This window comes from Opisthocomus hoazin, chromosome 6, assembly GCF_030867145.1.
Source record: "Opisthocomus hoazin isolate bOpiHoa1 chromosome 6, bOpiHoa1.hap1, whole genome shotgun sequence".
In the NCBI taxonomy this organism is placed as follows: Eukaryota; Metazoa; Chordata; class Aves; order Opisthocomiformes; family Opisthocomidae; genus Opisthocomus; species Opisthocomus hoazin.
Genome location: NC_134419.1, coordinates 17258455 through 17274694, shown reverse-complemented (window position 1 = coordinate 17274694; position 16240 = coordinate 17258455). Strand labels below are relative to the sequence as shown.

Sequence of the window (16240 nt, the reverse complement as noted above, 5' to 3'; positions counted from 1 at the left end):
TGCTTTTTTTGCTCATTGAATTTGCTAATTCTTTTTACACGTATGAACTAACCAAATTCACTGTGTTGCAGGTTTATAGAACTTCAAAATTCTAGTGACAAAGTTAAATATAAGAATTGCGCCGTTTCAATACATTGTGTTTACATTCTGCCATACAACTGCCCTTTCATACCTAATTCAGGAGCGCGTTTCACTACTTCCATGTTCACCAACTCATAACCACACGAAGAGGTTATTCACCACTTCGGAATGAAAGTCCATCTGTTAGTTATTATCTTTGCTGTGCTGCAGCACTTCACAATGAGTGCTTGGGACAGATTTTAAATGCTGCGCCTGGTCTTTGCTCTCTTCTAGGCAAATGCAGATACCTAGGAAATGCTACCCTCTTTTGTAGCTTTTTGTAGCATTAGGGAAAAAAAAAACACAACCTCATTCTTCCCATAAATTAGCAGAAGTTTACTTGTGGATGTTTAGGACTAGGCCTGAAATAGATAGCATGATTTATTGTATCTGAATTATGCCAAGTAAATACCTCAATGTTTCCACTAAGTTCTAGGAAGAAAAATTGTCTTTGTTTAAAATACGTGTAAGGATTTTAGTTGATAACTCTCACAGGAAAATTATGAACATCATTATACAAATATGCATTTTAGTAATATTTGCAATTATTCAGATGGTTAAAATTGTTTGCTTTCTTTTCAGCATCTAGCAGACTAAACTAAAGAAGTAACATGGTTACAATTTATCTCTAATTCCAGATTGCAGATTTTTCTTTATTATTATTATTATTAAAATCAAAGTTCCTGTAGATGACATTCAGGAAAACTGATCAGCAGGGAATTTCCTGCTGTCTGAATTAATGGAGACAAGTTAGGCCACTGAGATGATAGCCGCGGGCTCCATTTGAGGGGAGCTTGTTGTGATGCAGTGACCTAATGCGGCATTCCTGCCTGTGGGAGACAGATTAGGAGACTGAATGGTTGAATTCCTGGAAGGTGGTGGAATAACTATAGATAGTGAAACTGTCCTTTGCAGAAACTCATAGATACTATCAGAAGTGCAGAGCCACATTAATTTCAGTGTTTTGTGAAAGATAACAAAGCCATTCATACAGCAAATGTAACAGATTATATGGGAGCTGGTGTGGGATTGCTGAATGTTGTTAAATTTTCTGGATTGTCACAATTTTTGTAGGCTTTTAAACTGCCTTCTGGCAGGAAAATTTTATTTATTTTTTGTCCTTTAAAATGCAGTTATTGTTATTTCATTCCGGCTAAAATCAAAAGCTGTGGTCTGCTGAGATTGTCTCTTTGTGGTACTTATAAATGGAGTCATCTTATTAAGAAGAAATCCAGGCCTATTTCTTGCTTCGTGATATGGGCATAAAGCCTGGCTTGGGGCAAGAAAATAATTAGGAAAATGTATTATTAGATGGTGGGTGTTGGACAAGGCAGCTGAGGGAATGCATGTAAGGGAGAGAGAAAATATATGGGAAGTAAGTACCAGGGAGGAAGGAAGATTGAGAGAGAAGGGTGCAAAGAGAACTCCCACTGAATGCAGGGGTCTGGAAGCCACAGCGCAGACAATTTGTATGAACTGGGCAGTGGGAGTAAAGAGAAAGCAGCGGGAGGGTTTAAAAGAAAGGTGTGAAAATGGGATGTCTGTCAGTCGTCAGCTCATTTGGAGCCAGGCTTACCTTCAAATCCATCCTGTCATGAAAGGCTGGAGGAGGTTGTTTAGGATGACAGCTTCATTCCGTTAAGCTGGTTCCTGCAACTGGCCCTGGAGCATGGAAGAGTCCAAGTGAAAGGACAGGCTTACACTGGTTGTTATTCATTTTACTGGGTTGGCACCCGAAGTGCACAGTGAGGGAGGGGCCAGAAGAAGGTTGCAGCCCGTTATGGGTTCTTACTGAGCGGGTTACGCAGTCCCAGTGATACGGGACAAGTAAGTAAAAATGGTGATAAAAGAATATCTGGTAATACCTGATTACCAGGCTCTTCCTGCTCCATCTCCTAGCTGTGGTGAGACCAGTTCCCTGCAAATTCACAGGACGACCTGCATTACAGTGTTACCCTGCATCCTCAGCTCATCCTGGTGAATAATCAGTACAGGAAGTTACAAGACTTGTACAAAATGCCATTTCATTTCATTTTTCTCCAAACAGGTCTAGCCTTTTCATAAGTAAGAATTAAAATTGTGTGTGTGTGTATCTAGACTTTGGAAAAGCCTTACAGGGGAGTCTTCTTTTGCCCATAGGTCTGCGTTGTTCACCCTCAGATGTAAGACTTTGTTCTAGTTCTGGGACAAAATTGGGAAGGTTTTTATCATGGCAAAATCGGCCAGAGAGAACCTGAATAGTCAGTCTTGCTCAGGAGCCATCCTCTATTAGACTCTGGAATTGAGTGACAAGTATTAGTTTTCTTCTGAGAGCTTTTAAGAATGCACAGTCAAGGAAGAAGTTGGCAGGTGGATTAGCAGAAAACTAAACTTGCACTTGTGTATAAAGTAGGGAATGTGGTAGACTGAGGTCTTTTTGGATAGCATAGACAATAACAGGAAAGTTTAAAAAAGAGAAGCATTAAGATCCTTTGTTATATTCTCCCTAAAGTTTACAGCCCACATTATGCACTAAAAATTTGGATGTCTTCTCTGTCACTGTCAACCAATAAAATTTACTTTAAAAACAAAAAATGATAAAGCTCCGGCTTGGTGATCTAACACTTCAGTAATTTACTATCATAAAATGGTTTTAAGTATAAATGTTTTATCTTATGCCAAGCTGGACGCTAAAGATGTTTTGTCTAAAACATGAGATAATGGAAAGTGTATTGTGGCATGTGAATTACTTTAGCCTCTTGGTGGTAAATGTTTGCTTAACCAGAAAAGAATGTGTTGAGGTCCTTGCCAAAGGAAAGGTATTGCCATACTTTGTATTTAGAGTACTGTAAATAAAGCTGTAAATATGTTTCTGTTCGTGTGTGTTAATCCACAAGTTATCAATGCATTCATTCAGTAAGAAATGTAATATACTGTTATCCCTTTTAAAGGGTTTCGGTAAGAAGAGGTCATAATTACTTTGGGTTGAGAGAAACGTGAAACCAAATATTTTCATGATGATTGAAGTTGAATATGAGAGAGAAATAATTTTTGCTCAAACTAAGTTTCCTTTAAATCCCAAGAACTCGAATCCTGTTTTACCTTCAATATATTCTTCTTGTGTGCTGACTCCTCTGATGTACCGTTCTTAATCACACATTACTGCAAATCATAAAGTATAGAATTTCCTTCACCCATCCAGTGTTGTTTTTGGCAAATGAAAACCGAGCTGCATAATATCTTAATGATCAGAGAAGGTAGAGCAGCTATGGGAAATACTCCGCTTATTGCCCACAGTGTATTTTGGCTTTGAACTTCATTTGCCTTTAACTGATACAATAGCTTAGCAGTAATTTAATAATGCTGATTACAGAAAGAATTGCATAACTCAGATTGCAGTGTAATAACCTCAGAGCATCTCTTGGATGCTGCAGTTACAGCAAGTGAAAGCAACAGGGCTTCTTTTACGGAGGGCTTTGAAATATCCCTTCCATTCCCTAAAATCCCCCGTCCAGGTTTCCAGTTAGAGAGGTGGGAGAGAAATATTACAGTTTTAGGAATTTTTGGAGAAGATGCTCAGTTTACTTTTTATTACTGTGTCATCATTTGTCGTGTACCTGGCTTCACCCTCCAGGGTGAAGAGGAGCCCTTTTCTGGAAGAGGACTGCGCGTCCAAATCACGCGCCTCTTGTAGCACACACTTACGCGGGGATTTCTACAGGGAGTTTCTTGCAGATCGTGCTGTGAGCAGAGATTTGCTTAGGCATAAACGGGGATATTGTACCGTCTTTTAGAAATTACTGCCCCACTGTTCTGGGTATCGGAGCCCTTCAACAGAAGCAGAGCTTCAAGTGCTTCCAATATACCTTTGCTTTGGTAGTTGTTCAGATATGCTTTTTATTTAATCTTCCCAGTATTTCACTGATAATTCATAAGGAAACGTGATAAATAAAGTTCACTACTAATCATGTAAACTAAACCTGTAATGTTAAAGCCCGTAAGTAGCACATCAAGTGTTATTTTTAATTTAGAATCTGATTTTGGTAATATATGCATTTTGGTAACCCTATGTCCATATCCATTTTTGGTAAAGATATTCATTAAGAACTCATAAAACATTTCAGCCCTTAGAGAAATTGGACTTTGATTCTCCTCTTGTTCTTCTGCTTAGATGTTAAGAGGGTCTAAAAAAAATGATGTAGTTGGATAATAAGACTTGAGATGTCATTTAAATCATAAGATAGTTTTTCTGAACATTGTGTCATCTGAAAATCCTGTGAATTGCTAGAAAATGCACTCCCCCCCCCCAAAAAAAAAAGGTGTATGTTATGTCCTTGGTAGTATTAAAATCCAGAATAAATTTCCCTATTATTTTTAAGGTACAATGAACTGGATGCCAGTAGAAGCCTCCTGGACAATTTGAAAGGCAAAGTAATAATTGAGTATCCAACATTATTTGTGGTCTTGAAAACGCTGAAGAATGGCATGGTGGTTCTTGGCGAAGGTAAGCATATATTTATTTCCTGTTATGCTGTACTTAGATATTTTAGTTAAATAAACAATAATTAAGGGTATGCCTATTAATAATGCCGGGAATGTGCAGTATGTCTTGTATTTCCCTCTGAATCTAAAAGATTGCTGTTAAATAGCTGTTATGAATGCTCTGTCTTAAAACTGCTGACTGATGGCTTACATCCATAAGCTGTATTGTATGTGTTTTTCCTAACTTTGCTTACTGGTGCTTGATTCTTTTTTGTATTTTTTTAGCCACTGAGGTAACACAACTCTTCAGACTTGTGCTAAATTTTGTACGTAGCAAAGTTTGACAGAATTGGTGATTTCTAAAAGTTCAAGCTATCTGGGGAAGATGAGTTTTAAGTAAGGCTGCTAATCATGCAAAGGAATCATTCTCCATTATTTCCTAGCATAACTCCTAATATTGGACACATAATTCTCAATTACAGGATAGTTATTAGAAATTGTAATGGCAAAGTAGCTTTTCAGGTGAGTTAGAAGCACAGTGTTGTCTTTTGAAAAGTACTTAGCTGAGGGAAAACTTTCATCTTTGAGTTTACTTAGAGGAGAGTACAAGTCTAGCGTGAATTTGTATTTTAGTTTTGAATTTAATTTCCATCTTTCTCCCCAGTATAAAGGGTTCGTCTCCCAGCTTCGCTTTCTCCAGCTGCTGATAGAGGGAATCGGTTCCCTTGTCTCTTAGTCCCCCAGCTAGACACCTTAGTTATCAAATCCCATATTTTTACAGATTTCTGAGGAAAAGCTTCGAAATGTGTTTGCAATGGCTATTGCCCTGCAGCAACTCAGTCATGGCTCTGTATGTATATAATTTGACTAAATAAATATGAGACTGAGAATATTATACCAGTGATACCAAACTTCCGTGGATCTTGGCTGTTCTAGCTAGATGACACTAGGTGATCCGCGGGAGCAATCTGCTCTCAGAGAAACAGCATGCAAACGTTCGTGCCCTGTGCACTGCAGTTGCCGCTGAGAGTGAGCCACCATGCCAGGGGGTAAGGTAGGAGTCTCGTCTGAGCAACTAGGTCCACTGATCCTCGCCCTAGGACTGTGCGTACGTACACTAGAGTACAAGAAAACTAGGTACTTTCAGTTTATCCATTATTTCTTGATCTAGATGCCTTGCTTTTCAGTCATCAGCCCTACCCCTGTGATGTAGATGTCAGGAGGGAATTACAATTAATTGACTCATAAACTTAATCTGTATAGGGTGGTGGCTTTTGTCTCCTGAGCTAGTAGGGACGTTGTCTTTTGAAGAGTATAGATTCAAATAAGAGTTGATTGAACAACTGCGTTTTGTGGTCATGCTGCCGCAGCAACTAGCCAATTCTGTAAAAGGCAGGGTAGAAGGGCTAAGGGAAGAGGGAGCCAGTAACAGCTGAGGAAGTGCCGACAGCTCTGTCACAGGGCAGCGCGGGTGTGTTTCTTCGAGACAGTGACCTGCTGCTGCTGCTGGGATTGTTCAGTTAGCAGTCATACCCGAAGCTGGTATTCAGGGAACCCTTGCAGCTATTTCAGGTTTTGGGAACCATTAATTTTCTTCTTTTTTTTAAAAAAAAAGCTGTTTCTATAGATTCCATAAAAATCAAGTGCATAGCTCTCTGTTGAGGGTCTTGGGTGTAACATACCAAAAAATTATAGTTAATGGCAAAAATAGCATGATTTTCACAACTTTTATCAATTTGTATTTTTACATCTACTTATTTAACACTTAACCCTTGGGTTTGGTTTGGACCCTGTGTTCTTGAAGACTTTTCTGTTAAGAATAGAAGCCTGCCACAGTAGCTCCAGATTCTTTCGGAAGAAGTGTGTTCAGAACATGAATATAAAAACAGGAGAGCTTTTTTGTTGCTGCTATTCTGCTTGAGGACAAAATATCACTTTTGTTGAAGTGTGACACAGTCACTGTACTCTTCTGTTGTGTGTCATCTTTACAGAATAAAGGAGAGAAAACAGTATTTAGTTTGCTTTACCAGTTGCATTCACAGATAGTTGCTAGGAGTAGAGATCCTGGGTTCACCTCCAGGGAGTGGTCTGTTGTGGTCAGAGAGATACTTTCTCCCAGTCGCGTCTCCCAAGAATTGACCTTGCTGCTGCAGCATCTTTTGTGTTTCTTGCAGTCCAGTTTCTTCAACGCGTGTGGCGCTTTGTATCAGTTGCGCACTCCTCCTAAGCCATCCAGCCTGCTCTTGCTTACCGTGTCTGTACCAATACTGCCTTTCCTTTCTGCCTTCCCTCTCCACATGCACCCGGAGGGACGCTTGTCTCGGAGCGCCTGTCCGGCTGACCTCCCTTTGCATTCCAGTCAGACAGCTGCTGCGCTGGCGAGCGGACGTCTGGCAGCGCGTCTGCCGGAGCACGGGGACTGCGACTGCCATAGCCACCAGGTCTGCTTGCAAAGGCCTCGGGCTAGAAGAACAAACAAAGCCTTGTGGGAATTTAACTTCTAAAATGATGTTTCTTTACTGAGCAATCTCAGATCTACCCCCTTCCCCAGGAAAAACAGAGGCAAGTTTTCAAAGACACAGTAACAGGCATAGAATCATAGAATCATGGAATGGTAAGGGTTGGAAGGGACCTTAAATATCATCTGGTTCCAACCCCCCTGCCATGAGCAGGAACAGCTTCCACTAGACCAGGTTGCTCAGAGCTCTGCTCCCAAAGGCTGGGGGCAGAGCTAGAGCTGGACACCTCCAAAGAGAGACTGGTAGAATTTACTGAGGACAAAGCTTCTTTCTCCTGTCCTTGTTCTCGGAAATGGCAGTGGTGTTTTGGCTGAAACTTTCGGGGGGGGGGGGGGGGGGGGAAGCAAAATAAGGATTGAGGAAGGAAACTGGCATGGAAAAATTTAAACCCAGAATTTAAATTTTACATTACAAGTAAACTGCAGATGGTTTTATGGTGGGAAGGACTGGGCAATCTTAATTCATAGGCAATGCTATCACCACCATAAAAATATGTTCTTTTTGAGTGAAGACAATCTATAATTCCTCTTAAATAAAACTTACTGTAACAGACTGAACAAAAGCTAAAATTTGTCTGTTGAGCTTCACTGTGAGTCAGAAGATTGCCGCATTCTTTTATGTGATGTTTTGATGCTTGACTTGCTTATGGCAAAAAATACAGGTGCTCTGATTTCAGCATACGAGGTCAGTCGTGGCTGAAGACACTAGGGGATTATAGAAGCTTTCACAGGATTTAGGGGCAAAAACAATCCTTACTTTGTGCATTACTCAGTACATATCTGGCATATAAATGTTAATTGATTATACACTAGATTTAATGTAGACAAAATGTGACCTCCAGTGTTTCTGGGTGAAATGCTTCTATTTTCTTGAACAAATTCCATTGAAACTGTACAGGTGCACACTGTGTCCTATGTATTGTACGTGTTTGCCAGCTGTAGAACTTAGCTTGACAAGACGGTAACAATACTGCATCGGCTCCCTTTCATTAACATTTCCTTAATGAAGCATCTGACACTAAGTGCTCAAAAACTTCTTCAAATTCATAGTTGGATCGAATACTGAAAATAAAAATGAGAGCAGCGTGTGAATCATGGGCCTACTTTGCTGTAGTTTATTTCTGTGCTGCTTGAGTGCCACCGAGCAGTGGCATTTGGTGACCTCACCACAAGGTGACCGGGCTCAGTGCTTGCCAGAGAAGGACTCTCAGGGTGTGAGGCTGAAGACTGGTTTGGGCAATGGGTGCTTCACAATGCAATCTCAGCAGACCACGACAGCTGTGTCCTAAAGCACAGGGTACAGTGCAGCTTTAACCTCATCAGCCTTAGCTTGGGGATTCACATAACTTAACGCCGTCTTCAGGATTCTGGAACTCGTGGAAGGAGCACATAGGTGCATCATCTTAATTTTCCATTTCCCTTTAGAATTTCTTGGTGATTCCCCATCTTAACCGAAATGCTAATAAAAATTTAAATGATTTATGATTCATTACAGTTATGATATCTACGTAGCAACCCAGAAAACAGGATTTAAAGAAGCCAAAAGAACAATTTGAAATTCTCTTCAGTGACTGAAGAGAAATAGGTTTGTGTGGGGTAAATACTCTGCTTACCTACTTGACCGAAAGACCAAGATTTAAAAACTAATAGAAATTCTTGACATTGTCTTGCTTTCTTCAACAACAAGGTCCTACCCAGAGCTTTGTCCCATGTTATGAGACTGGTTATGTCTTATGAAGTAGCTGTCTTCGAGGAACGTGTGATTAAAAGGAAAAGAAGACACGAAACTGCTTCTGTTTGATGAGCAAACAACATTGCTGAAACTAATTGCTTGTCTGTTTTTTGTTTGTGTCCTACACCCTCAGATGCCAGTGAATCTGCAGAGAACTCGGAGAGTGAAAATTCATCCCTTTCATCTATGGAAGAAGGGGAAATTCGGGATAATTGATGACAATTATTTGAGAGAAGAGGGTGGAATGAGCCTTTTTTTTTTTTAATTAAATCTTTTTTTTTATACAACTGAGTTCTCAGGTTTGGTTTGGCTTCCTTCACTAAAGGCAGCATTTCCAAACTGCCTATTTTTGGATTTAGGGATGCATATTTAGGGATGTATATAAAGAGATGGAATTGCTGGTTCCAGAAAAAAATTATATTCTTATTTAATTGCACCATTTTGTCCATGTATCTTTAATAAATCAGAGTAACCCAAATTTAAAGTTGTCAAGTAAGTTTCAACAATATATTTTTTGCTTTTACCTTAACAGCTCAGTGTCTGTTTTCTGACTTTAAATACCTCGTCACATATTTGTGTTTATAAGTGGATTTGAGTCTTAATGCTTAAACTTACTGAAAAAAAAAAAAAAACACTGGTGTTTCATTAGATTAATTTTCTTTTAAGCTATTTTCTTTGTCAGGCTGAACTGCTGCAAATGATCTTATTTAACTATTGACTTTAATCTTCTGTGGTGACATTTTGGGTGCCTGGTGCAATACTTGTTTTTTTTTTTCTTCTTACTCGGTTATGTCTTGTTTAGTGTGTTAAGGACAGGTCAAACCATGTTTTCAGGGTGGCATGTTACTGTATATTTAATCTTCTACCCTGATCTTCGAAATTAGCAGGGGTTTTAAAAACAACAAAAATGGATACATAGTGTCGCTAGTGCTAATATATTGGACTCCTAAGCAATGCTTATGTTGTGCATCTCATATTACTAGTTTACCTCCTGAAGATGGGTATTGTAAATACTTACTGGAATATCAACTAAATTTACCTACTTAAAACCAAATAAACCTTAAAAAAGAAAGTCCCGTACTGTACCATCTGCTGACAATAGAAGATTTCTAGATTCCAGACCACATATCACTGCGTCTGCGTCCCCTGTGGCTGTGGGGTCTGTTGGAGGATGAGAGTGGTGTGAGACAGGTCGGCCCCTCTGCACGCTTGCACCAGAGAGCTCTCAGGCATCAGCACAGGCGTTTGGGGTTAGTTTGCAAGGGTCTAGCTAAGTCAGCGTTGGTCAAGTCTTAAGGACACGATCGCTTTGTGAACAGCTCGGTGAGGTTGTTGCTGCCATCGTTGTTACCCCAGTCTGTTTCTCTCCTGCTTGGGACTAGCACCTTTGTGACAGAAGTCGGTGGCACAGCATGCACTGCTGTGAGGGCGGTTCTTCAGTCGTAAGTGATCTTCCTGCCAGCGCTGACGTGATAGGCAGCAAGACAGCAGAAAGCGGTGCAGGAGCTTGCTGCTGTGACAGGAGGCTGTGACAGCGGTATGGGGGAGGGCTCGGGCTCCCAGGCTCTCCGTCTAGGAGTCGGGGCACCAGGGTGTCGGTTCCTCACCAGGCATGATGCATGAGCAGCGTTTTTGAGATGTTCAAAGCTTTAGAAGGTATTTTTTTCACACCTTTGCAAACAAATTGTCATTAAAAAATTGTTCACCGTGACCTCTAGCTACTGAAGTTTAGAAAGTGCGTCGGACCTTTGTAGTCTCATACTGCTATTTCTCACAGCGGTACCACATGTCCTTTTCCCCCTTTTGTAACCCCTGGTAAAACAGGGAAGTTTTTCTTCTTGCCTGGCAGTAGCCACCTGTTCTCTATGTTCTTTTTTAGTGTCATTGATCCTCTGCCCACCTCTTGTTTCAATGTTTGGGTTTTTTAACCCTTTTTAAAGGACCGAGGTTCCTAGCTATAGGTGCTGCTTGCATATTTTTTCAGTTCAGTGAAAGTGAATAAGCTTTTCCTAATCAGTGATTACTGCATGCTGACTTGGTAGCCACAAATTACTTTAAACCAGTCTTGAACCCATCCATAATAACACTGATAAAAGAGCAGGACAGCAAAACTGCCACAGTTCTTTTGCCAGAAAATGTTTCATCTGGAGTAAAAGCATGGTGTTTCTGTTAAGATTCATAGCACACAGTGGAAATTAGGGTGCTGCAAATATTAGTGTTGATCTGCATGTGTGTGATTAGCCTTTGGCTGAGGAATGCAGATTTGTAATTTGCATTACTTTCCTGCACTCTTTTGGGGGGGGGGGTGTCTTATATGAATCTAGTTTAAGCACCCTTGTGAGCCAAACGCAACCGTAATTTGTTTTTAAATGAAGATGCTGTTAAATCCATCCTTCAGATTTAAATCTTTTCCTATGTTAAAGTAGGTTTTAAAAAATGATGAAGGAGCATTCCTGTGGTGAACAGCTAGAACAGAAATTTCCCAAACAAAGCTGGGAATCATCTTCCAGAGTTCAATCAAAGTGAGAGTAAAAGGCCGTGGTAGGATTTGCCATTTGTTCCCGGGTTACTGGTTACCTAATTGTATTTGGTTTTGATAACGGTTACACTGGTTTGAACAGTGGTGATTCATCAAATGCAAGCCAAGATGAAATTCAAATATTTTTACTCAGTTTTGCTAAACTTTATCAATTTTTGTTTATAAAAATTTATCAAAATTATGGTCTCTGGCTAAAAGCACAGCCACAGGTGACCAGTGCAGGTCCTGCAATGGTGGTAATTCTTCGTAATAATAAGGTTAGTGGTTTAATAAAAATTTATGTATTCTTGGGCTAGGCAGATGGTTTTTAACATTTTCATAGGCAGCTGGGGGAAGTTTTCAATTCCTTTCTGAGTGACTTCACCCAGAACGAGCATCTTGTAATAAATTGAAGAGAAAAAATGCAAGTTTGAAAGCTGTGTTTTTAAATTTCTGGTCAAGCGTTTGAAATGTAAGCCATGGAGCCAGGGCTAGCTGGAAGACTTCAGTTCTGTCCATTTTGAAAACATACTATTGTAATCATATTATACGAGGATCCCTACAGGACCCTGCCTTGATTCAGCGCAGATGATGTCTGAATGAAAACTGTGTGATGTTGCTTTAATCTTCATCATTCAGCACTAGCTTCCGTTGAGTGCTTGGTTTTCTGCCTGCTACACTTACTCATTTATTTCCCTCTATAAACTACTTGTCACAGAAGGAACAGGCTATTTGTGTGTAGCGATGTTACGGCACTTCTTTCAGTGTTTATACTCTTCAGGTTTAAAACCCTGAACCCTCAACAGCATGCTTGAGCTGAAGGACCATCAGCTTACAAAGCAAAGAGTGAAGGCTCTTGTCCTGAATGAACGTGCTACTTCAAAAAATTAAAAGCTTAATGAAGTCATCCCTTTCACAAGCCGTAAAGGACAAAAATAGAGCATAGCTGAGCGCATAGCGATAACTGAGAGGTAGGATTGAGTCAGCCGTACGAGAGAACTTGGTTCTTTTCCTTTTTTGTATAATTTCCTTGGGTGTATGAGGCGTAAGTTACTGAGTTGTCATGGGTAAACAACGTTATAGCCCCTGTCAGTGTAACAGCTAAGTTTTGAATGAACACATCAGAATTCTATGTTTTGCTGTATTCATCTCTGCATTAGGGACCGTTGGTCCCTAGAGGAAAAGAGGATCGTGCTGCAGAATGTGTGGCTGGCGCGAGGTCTTGGAGGCATGCCGGACCACTTTTTGGTACTCTAGTCCAACAGTGCAGTTTTACTTCGCGTTGGCAGTGAAACTGTTTACTGTGCAGAACATGCACTCTGGTGTAAAAAAAGTACATCGATTCCCAAGTTCACCGTGGTGCTGACAGCAGGTCCCACCTGCGCATTGTGTCTGAGCAGAGCGGATTCAGACCCTGCCCTGCCCGACGTGGCTGTTCTCTGTTGACATCGGTAGGAACGGAGAACGTGTAAACCCTTGCAAGAGTAGGCTCTCAAAGTGTAAATACTCAGCTGTGGTGATGTAACTTCAGGCCGTATTTGGTCACAAACATTTCATTCTGCTTTCTGAAGTCCCGCGTTCTTTTCCTGAAAACATTTGTTCTCCCTCCCTCCAAAGGAAAAAATATCTTGAACTTATGTTTATGTTGTTGCTATGACATTCAGTTAAACTGTATGCAGATGCAGGTTCTGTTAATAAGAGAAAAAAAAAATGAGCTGTGTACTTCAGTGAACGAAGATTACCCTGTGTTTGTGTTAAAATGTTGCTATGGCAGTGCATATGGTTTTATTTGGTGGAAATTTGTGGTGAAGTGGAAGGAAGTCACATGTATGCAAGACAAACAAGAAATGGCAGCAGAAACAACTCAAAATAAATACTGAAACTGAAAGGGAAGTTGCAGATGCCATGTAAAACCAGGAAAAAACAAGGGTAGTTGTTTGCAGCCTGCCTGTGTGTGATTTGATAAGAGAAACGCGTTCCCACTGTGTCCTGCCGGGTCTCAGTGGCCCGTCGGGCAGTGACTTAGCTCTGATGATGTTTTTGTTGTGAGAGCTTCTTTCCCTCCTCGGCTCTGTGCGTTGTAACATTTTTTTTTTGTTTTGGAAGCAGAGTTCCACTGGCTTGGCCTGCTTTCACCACTGTGAACTTTTCCTGCCGAAACACATTTCCAGGCTATCTTATTGTAGTAGGCTTTTTGGCAGGAAAAATCAATAGAGTGATAAAATATGGAAAGCCACTAGAGCCTTGCCTGCGTTCGGGGCAAGGGGAAGTGTTTGTGGTCTGACTGGCTCCTACTAGTGATAGAAACTGTGGATTTTTGGTTTTTCTTTTTATCTGGCACAGTAGTCCTCATATTTATCTAATCCTTTAGCGTTAGGCTTCTTTTTACATCAATTGCATCAGTGCAGCTGTTTGTGGGGTTGCGTGGCAAATCAGAGCAGGTTAAAAATAATCTGCCAAAGAAGCAGGGATAGAAATGAGAGGGGAGAGGGAGTCCTGATTTAGAGAATAAATAGCCACGCCGGGAGCTGGCTGGTTCCTGCATCATCCCCGCTGGTGGAGAAAGCAAAAGTGTTTTTGAAATCACATTGCCACTTTCTTCATGTCGTCGGAGTTCTGCCTCAGGAAGGAGGGAGGAGTGACTGTGAAAGCTGCTGTTGCCTTTCCACTCCTCGCTTCCAGATTTTCTACTGAATGATATTGTAGCGCCAGAACTCGTCCGTTTTGCCAAGAGTGCCAGCAGGGAGTAGGGATATGTCCGAGTGAGGTGAAAATTAAGTTGGTGGATGTGAGGTACAGACATTCAGGAAAAAGAGCAGACAGGAGTGGTGTTAATGGCTTCCCTGCGAAGTGCCCATCACTTTCATATCTAAACTCTCATGGGTATCTCTTTGCTGACCTTTTTTCCCAGCCTCTGCTTGCAGCTGTGCTTGAGCATCCGTGTTGATTTTAATGGGATTGTTCTGCTACAGCACGAGCATCTGCTTCTGTAGAGTGAAATACATGTTCCTGTCTTAAGTTCTCATTCATAGACTTGCTGGTTTTGCAGCCGTGACATCTTGATGTCTGATTTTGTCAAATTCAGGAGCTGATTAGGATCTACCCTGGTTGGTTTGAGATACTGAAGGAAATCAGTAACTTCTGAGAAACCGGTGTGCTTCACTCAGATGATCTGCTGGGCTCTGGTGTTCAACCAGTGTTCTCGCAATCCTGCTGGACTGCACTGCTGACTGTTCAGCTGAGGTCTGCAGCGGAGTCCCTTCGTTCTCACTGGGACTGCCTTCATCCTGAGGTTAAGCTGCTGATGTGTGTGTCCTAGCTAGATTCCCATCTGGGCAAATCTATACACTCTGCCTTTAAATTTCATCTGTCCTGTAAACAAAAACCTTTACAAAATCTTGCGTCGCCTTTTCTTCCTGGAGGGTTGCCACATTCCATTCTGTAAGTGTACTTCAAGCCAGATGAGGTTGCTTACGTGAGCGGTGCCATGGGGTCTTTCAGGATATTCTCCAATATAAATTGTGTATGTAGAAGTCATAGCTCTGTAGTCTTTCGGGGGGGGGGAAATCGTAGCATACTGGATACCGTCTGTTTGGTTTCTTGGTGTTTGGTCTTTACAGGACAATACAGACAGATGTTTATTGTATCGTTTTGTTGGTTGAAGTCGTCTTTTACAGGGTTTATGTTTTCTAGACACCAAGTCTCACTGCAGCTCAATGTGGTTCAGTTGTTCAAGAGCTGCAGCACGTTTATAGCTAGTTGCGTGTTACTGCTTTCACTGTGCACCTCTGCTTTTCGGTGTTCTTCTGTACGTGGCTATGGAACGTGGAGGGAAAAAATTGTGGAGAACAGGGACACGTCAACATGAACAAACAGGCGTGAGGCAGAGCAGCCGGTGAAACCTCACAGCCTGCGCCTGCTGCATGCTGAGCACTCTGGGCACCGCGTGGAAATTCTCCCACTGATAAAGCCGGAGTCAAACGAAACGTGCGCGTGCCTCGGAGTGCATTTCTGCAGGGCTGGCTCTGAAGGGCCAGCGTCCGGCAAGAGCCAGCCTCCGGTGCGACACGTTAACTGCCTCTGCGTAGGTGGATTTGACTTCCAGCCTGGAACGGCTGCCCACTGCAGACGTCCTGGTTTCCCTCCTCAAGAGCTGTGCAGCTGTGGCTCAGACTCCTGCGTGCCCAAGGCTGTGGCAGAGCTCCGTGCTGGGAGCAGGGGGGGATTCGGCAGACAGAGCCAGGGCTCCAGGGCTGTGCCCGGCTCGGGGACGCGGCACGGCGCGGGTGGCTTTGCTTTGGCCTGGCGCCGAGGTGCGCTGGAAACTGACTGCTGCTTGTCGCGTACGCTGTTTGTTACGTCCCGAACTCCTCATCTTGTAGTATTCATCTGGAAGAAGGACATCGACATTTCAGTTTTTGACCAAGAAATAAAATTACAGTTGTGCTCATTAACCGTACCTGTAAGCCCTGCTGTCTGCTCTTAAAGGAACCCGTGCTTTTACCACGTCCATTTTCACGCCTGGTGTTTAGTTGTTTGGGGTTTTTTTCTCCTGGAACAAGGAGGATATAAAGATTTCAAAAAAAGATTTTTTTTTGACGCTACACAAAAAGCGACACCGATTCCCTGCGCAGTGTCATGGGTTTGCGGTGCGGCTGTGGAACGCAGGCTGCGAGGAGCGGGCTGCCCGTGCGGGTGAGGGTCAGCTGGTGTCAGACCCCAGCCCTGGGAGAGCTGCAGTGCGTCTTGGTGGGGTTCACTTCCTCCCTGTGTAGAACGATGCCTTCATTTAGTGTCCTGTACTCTTAGATTTGCACAGTCTGCCCCTGCAGCCCTTGTTCTCCCAGCAGCACCTTTTCCTAGAGAGCAGGCTGCAGAGCCAGCCTTTCGC

The 16240-nt window shown here is 42.0% G+C and overlaps 1 protein-coding gene across 1 annotated transcript in view; it reads left to right on the top strand.

The window, feature by feature from the left end:
- ZNHIT6 (zinc finger HIT-type containing 6) overlaps positions 1-9309 on the top strand; it is a 34120-nt gene extending 24811 nt beyond the window's left edge. The window contains exons 9-10 of the mRNA XM_075424847.1: positions 4479-4603; positions 8965-9309. Coding sequence (XP_075280962.1) covers positions 4479-4603; positions 8965-9047 — 208 coding nt within the window. The 3' untranslated portion in view covers positions 9048-9309. The remainder of the gene's footprint in view (positions 1-4478; positions 4604-8964) is intronic.
- The last annotated feature ends 6931 nt before the right edge of the window (positions 9310-16240 follow it).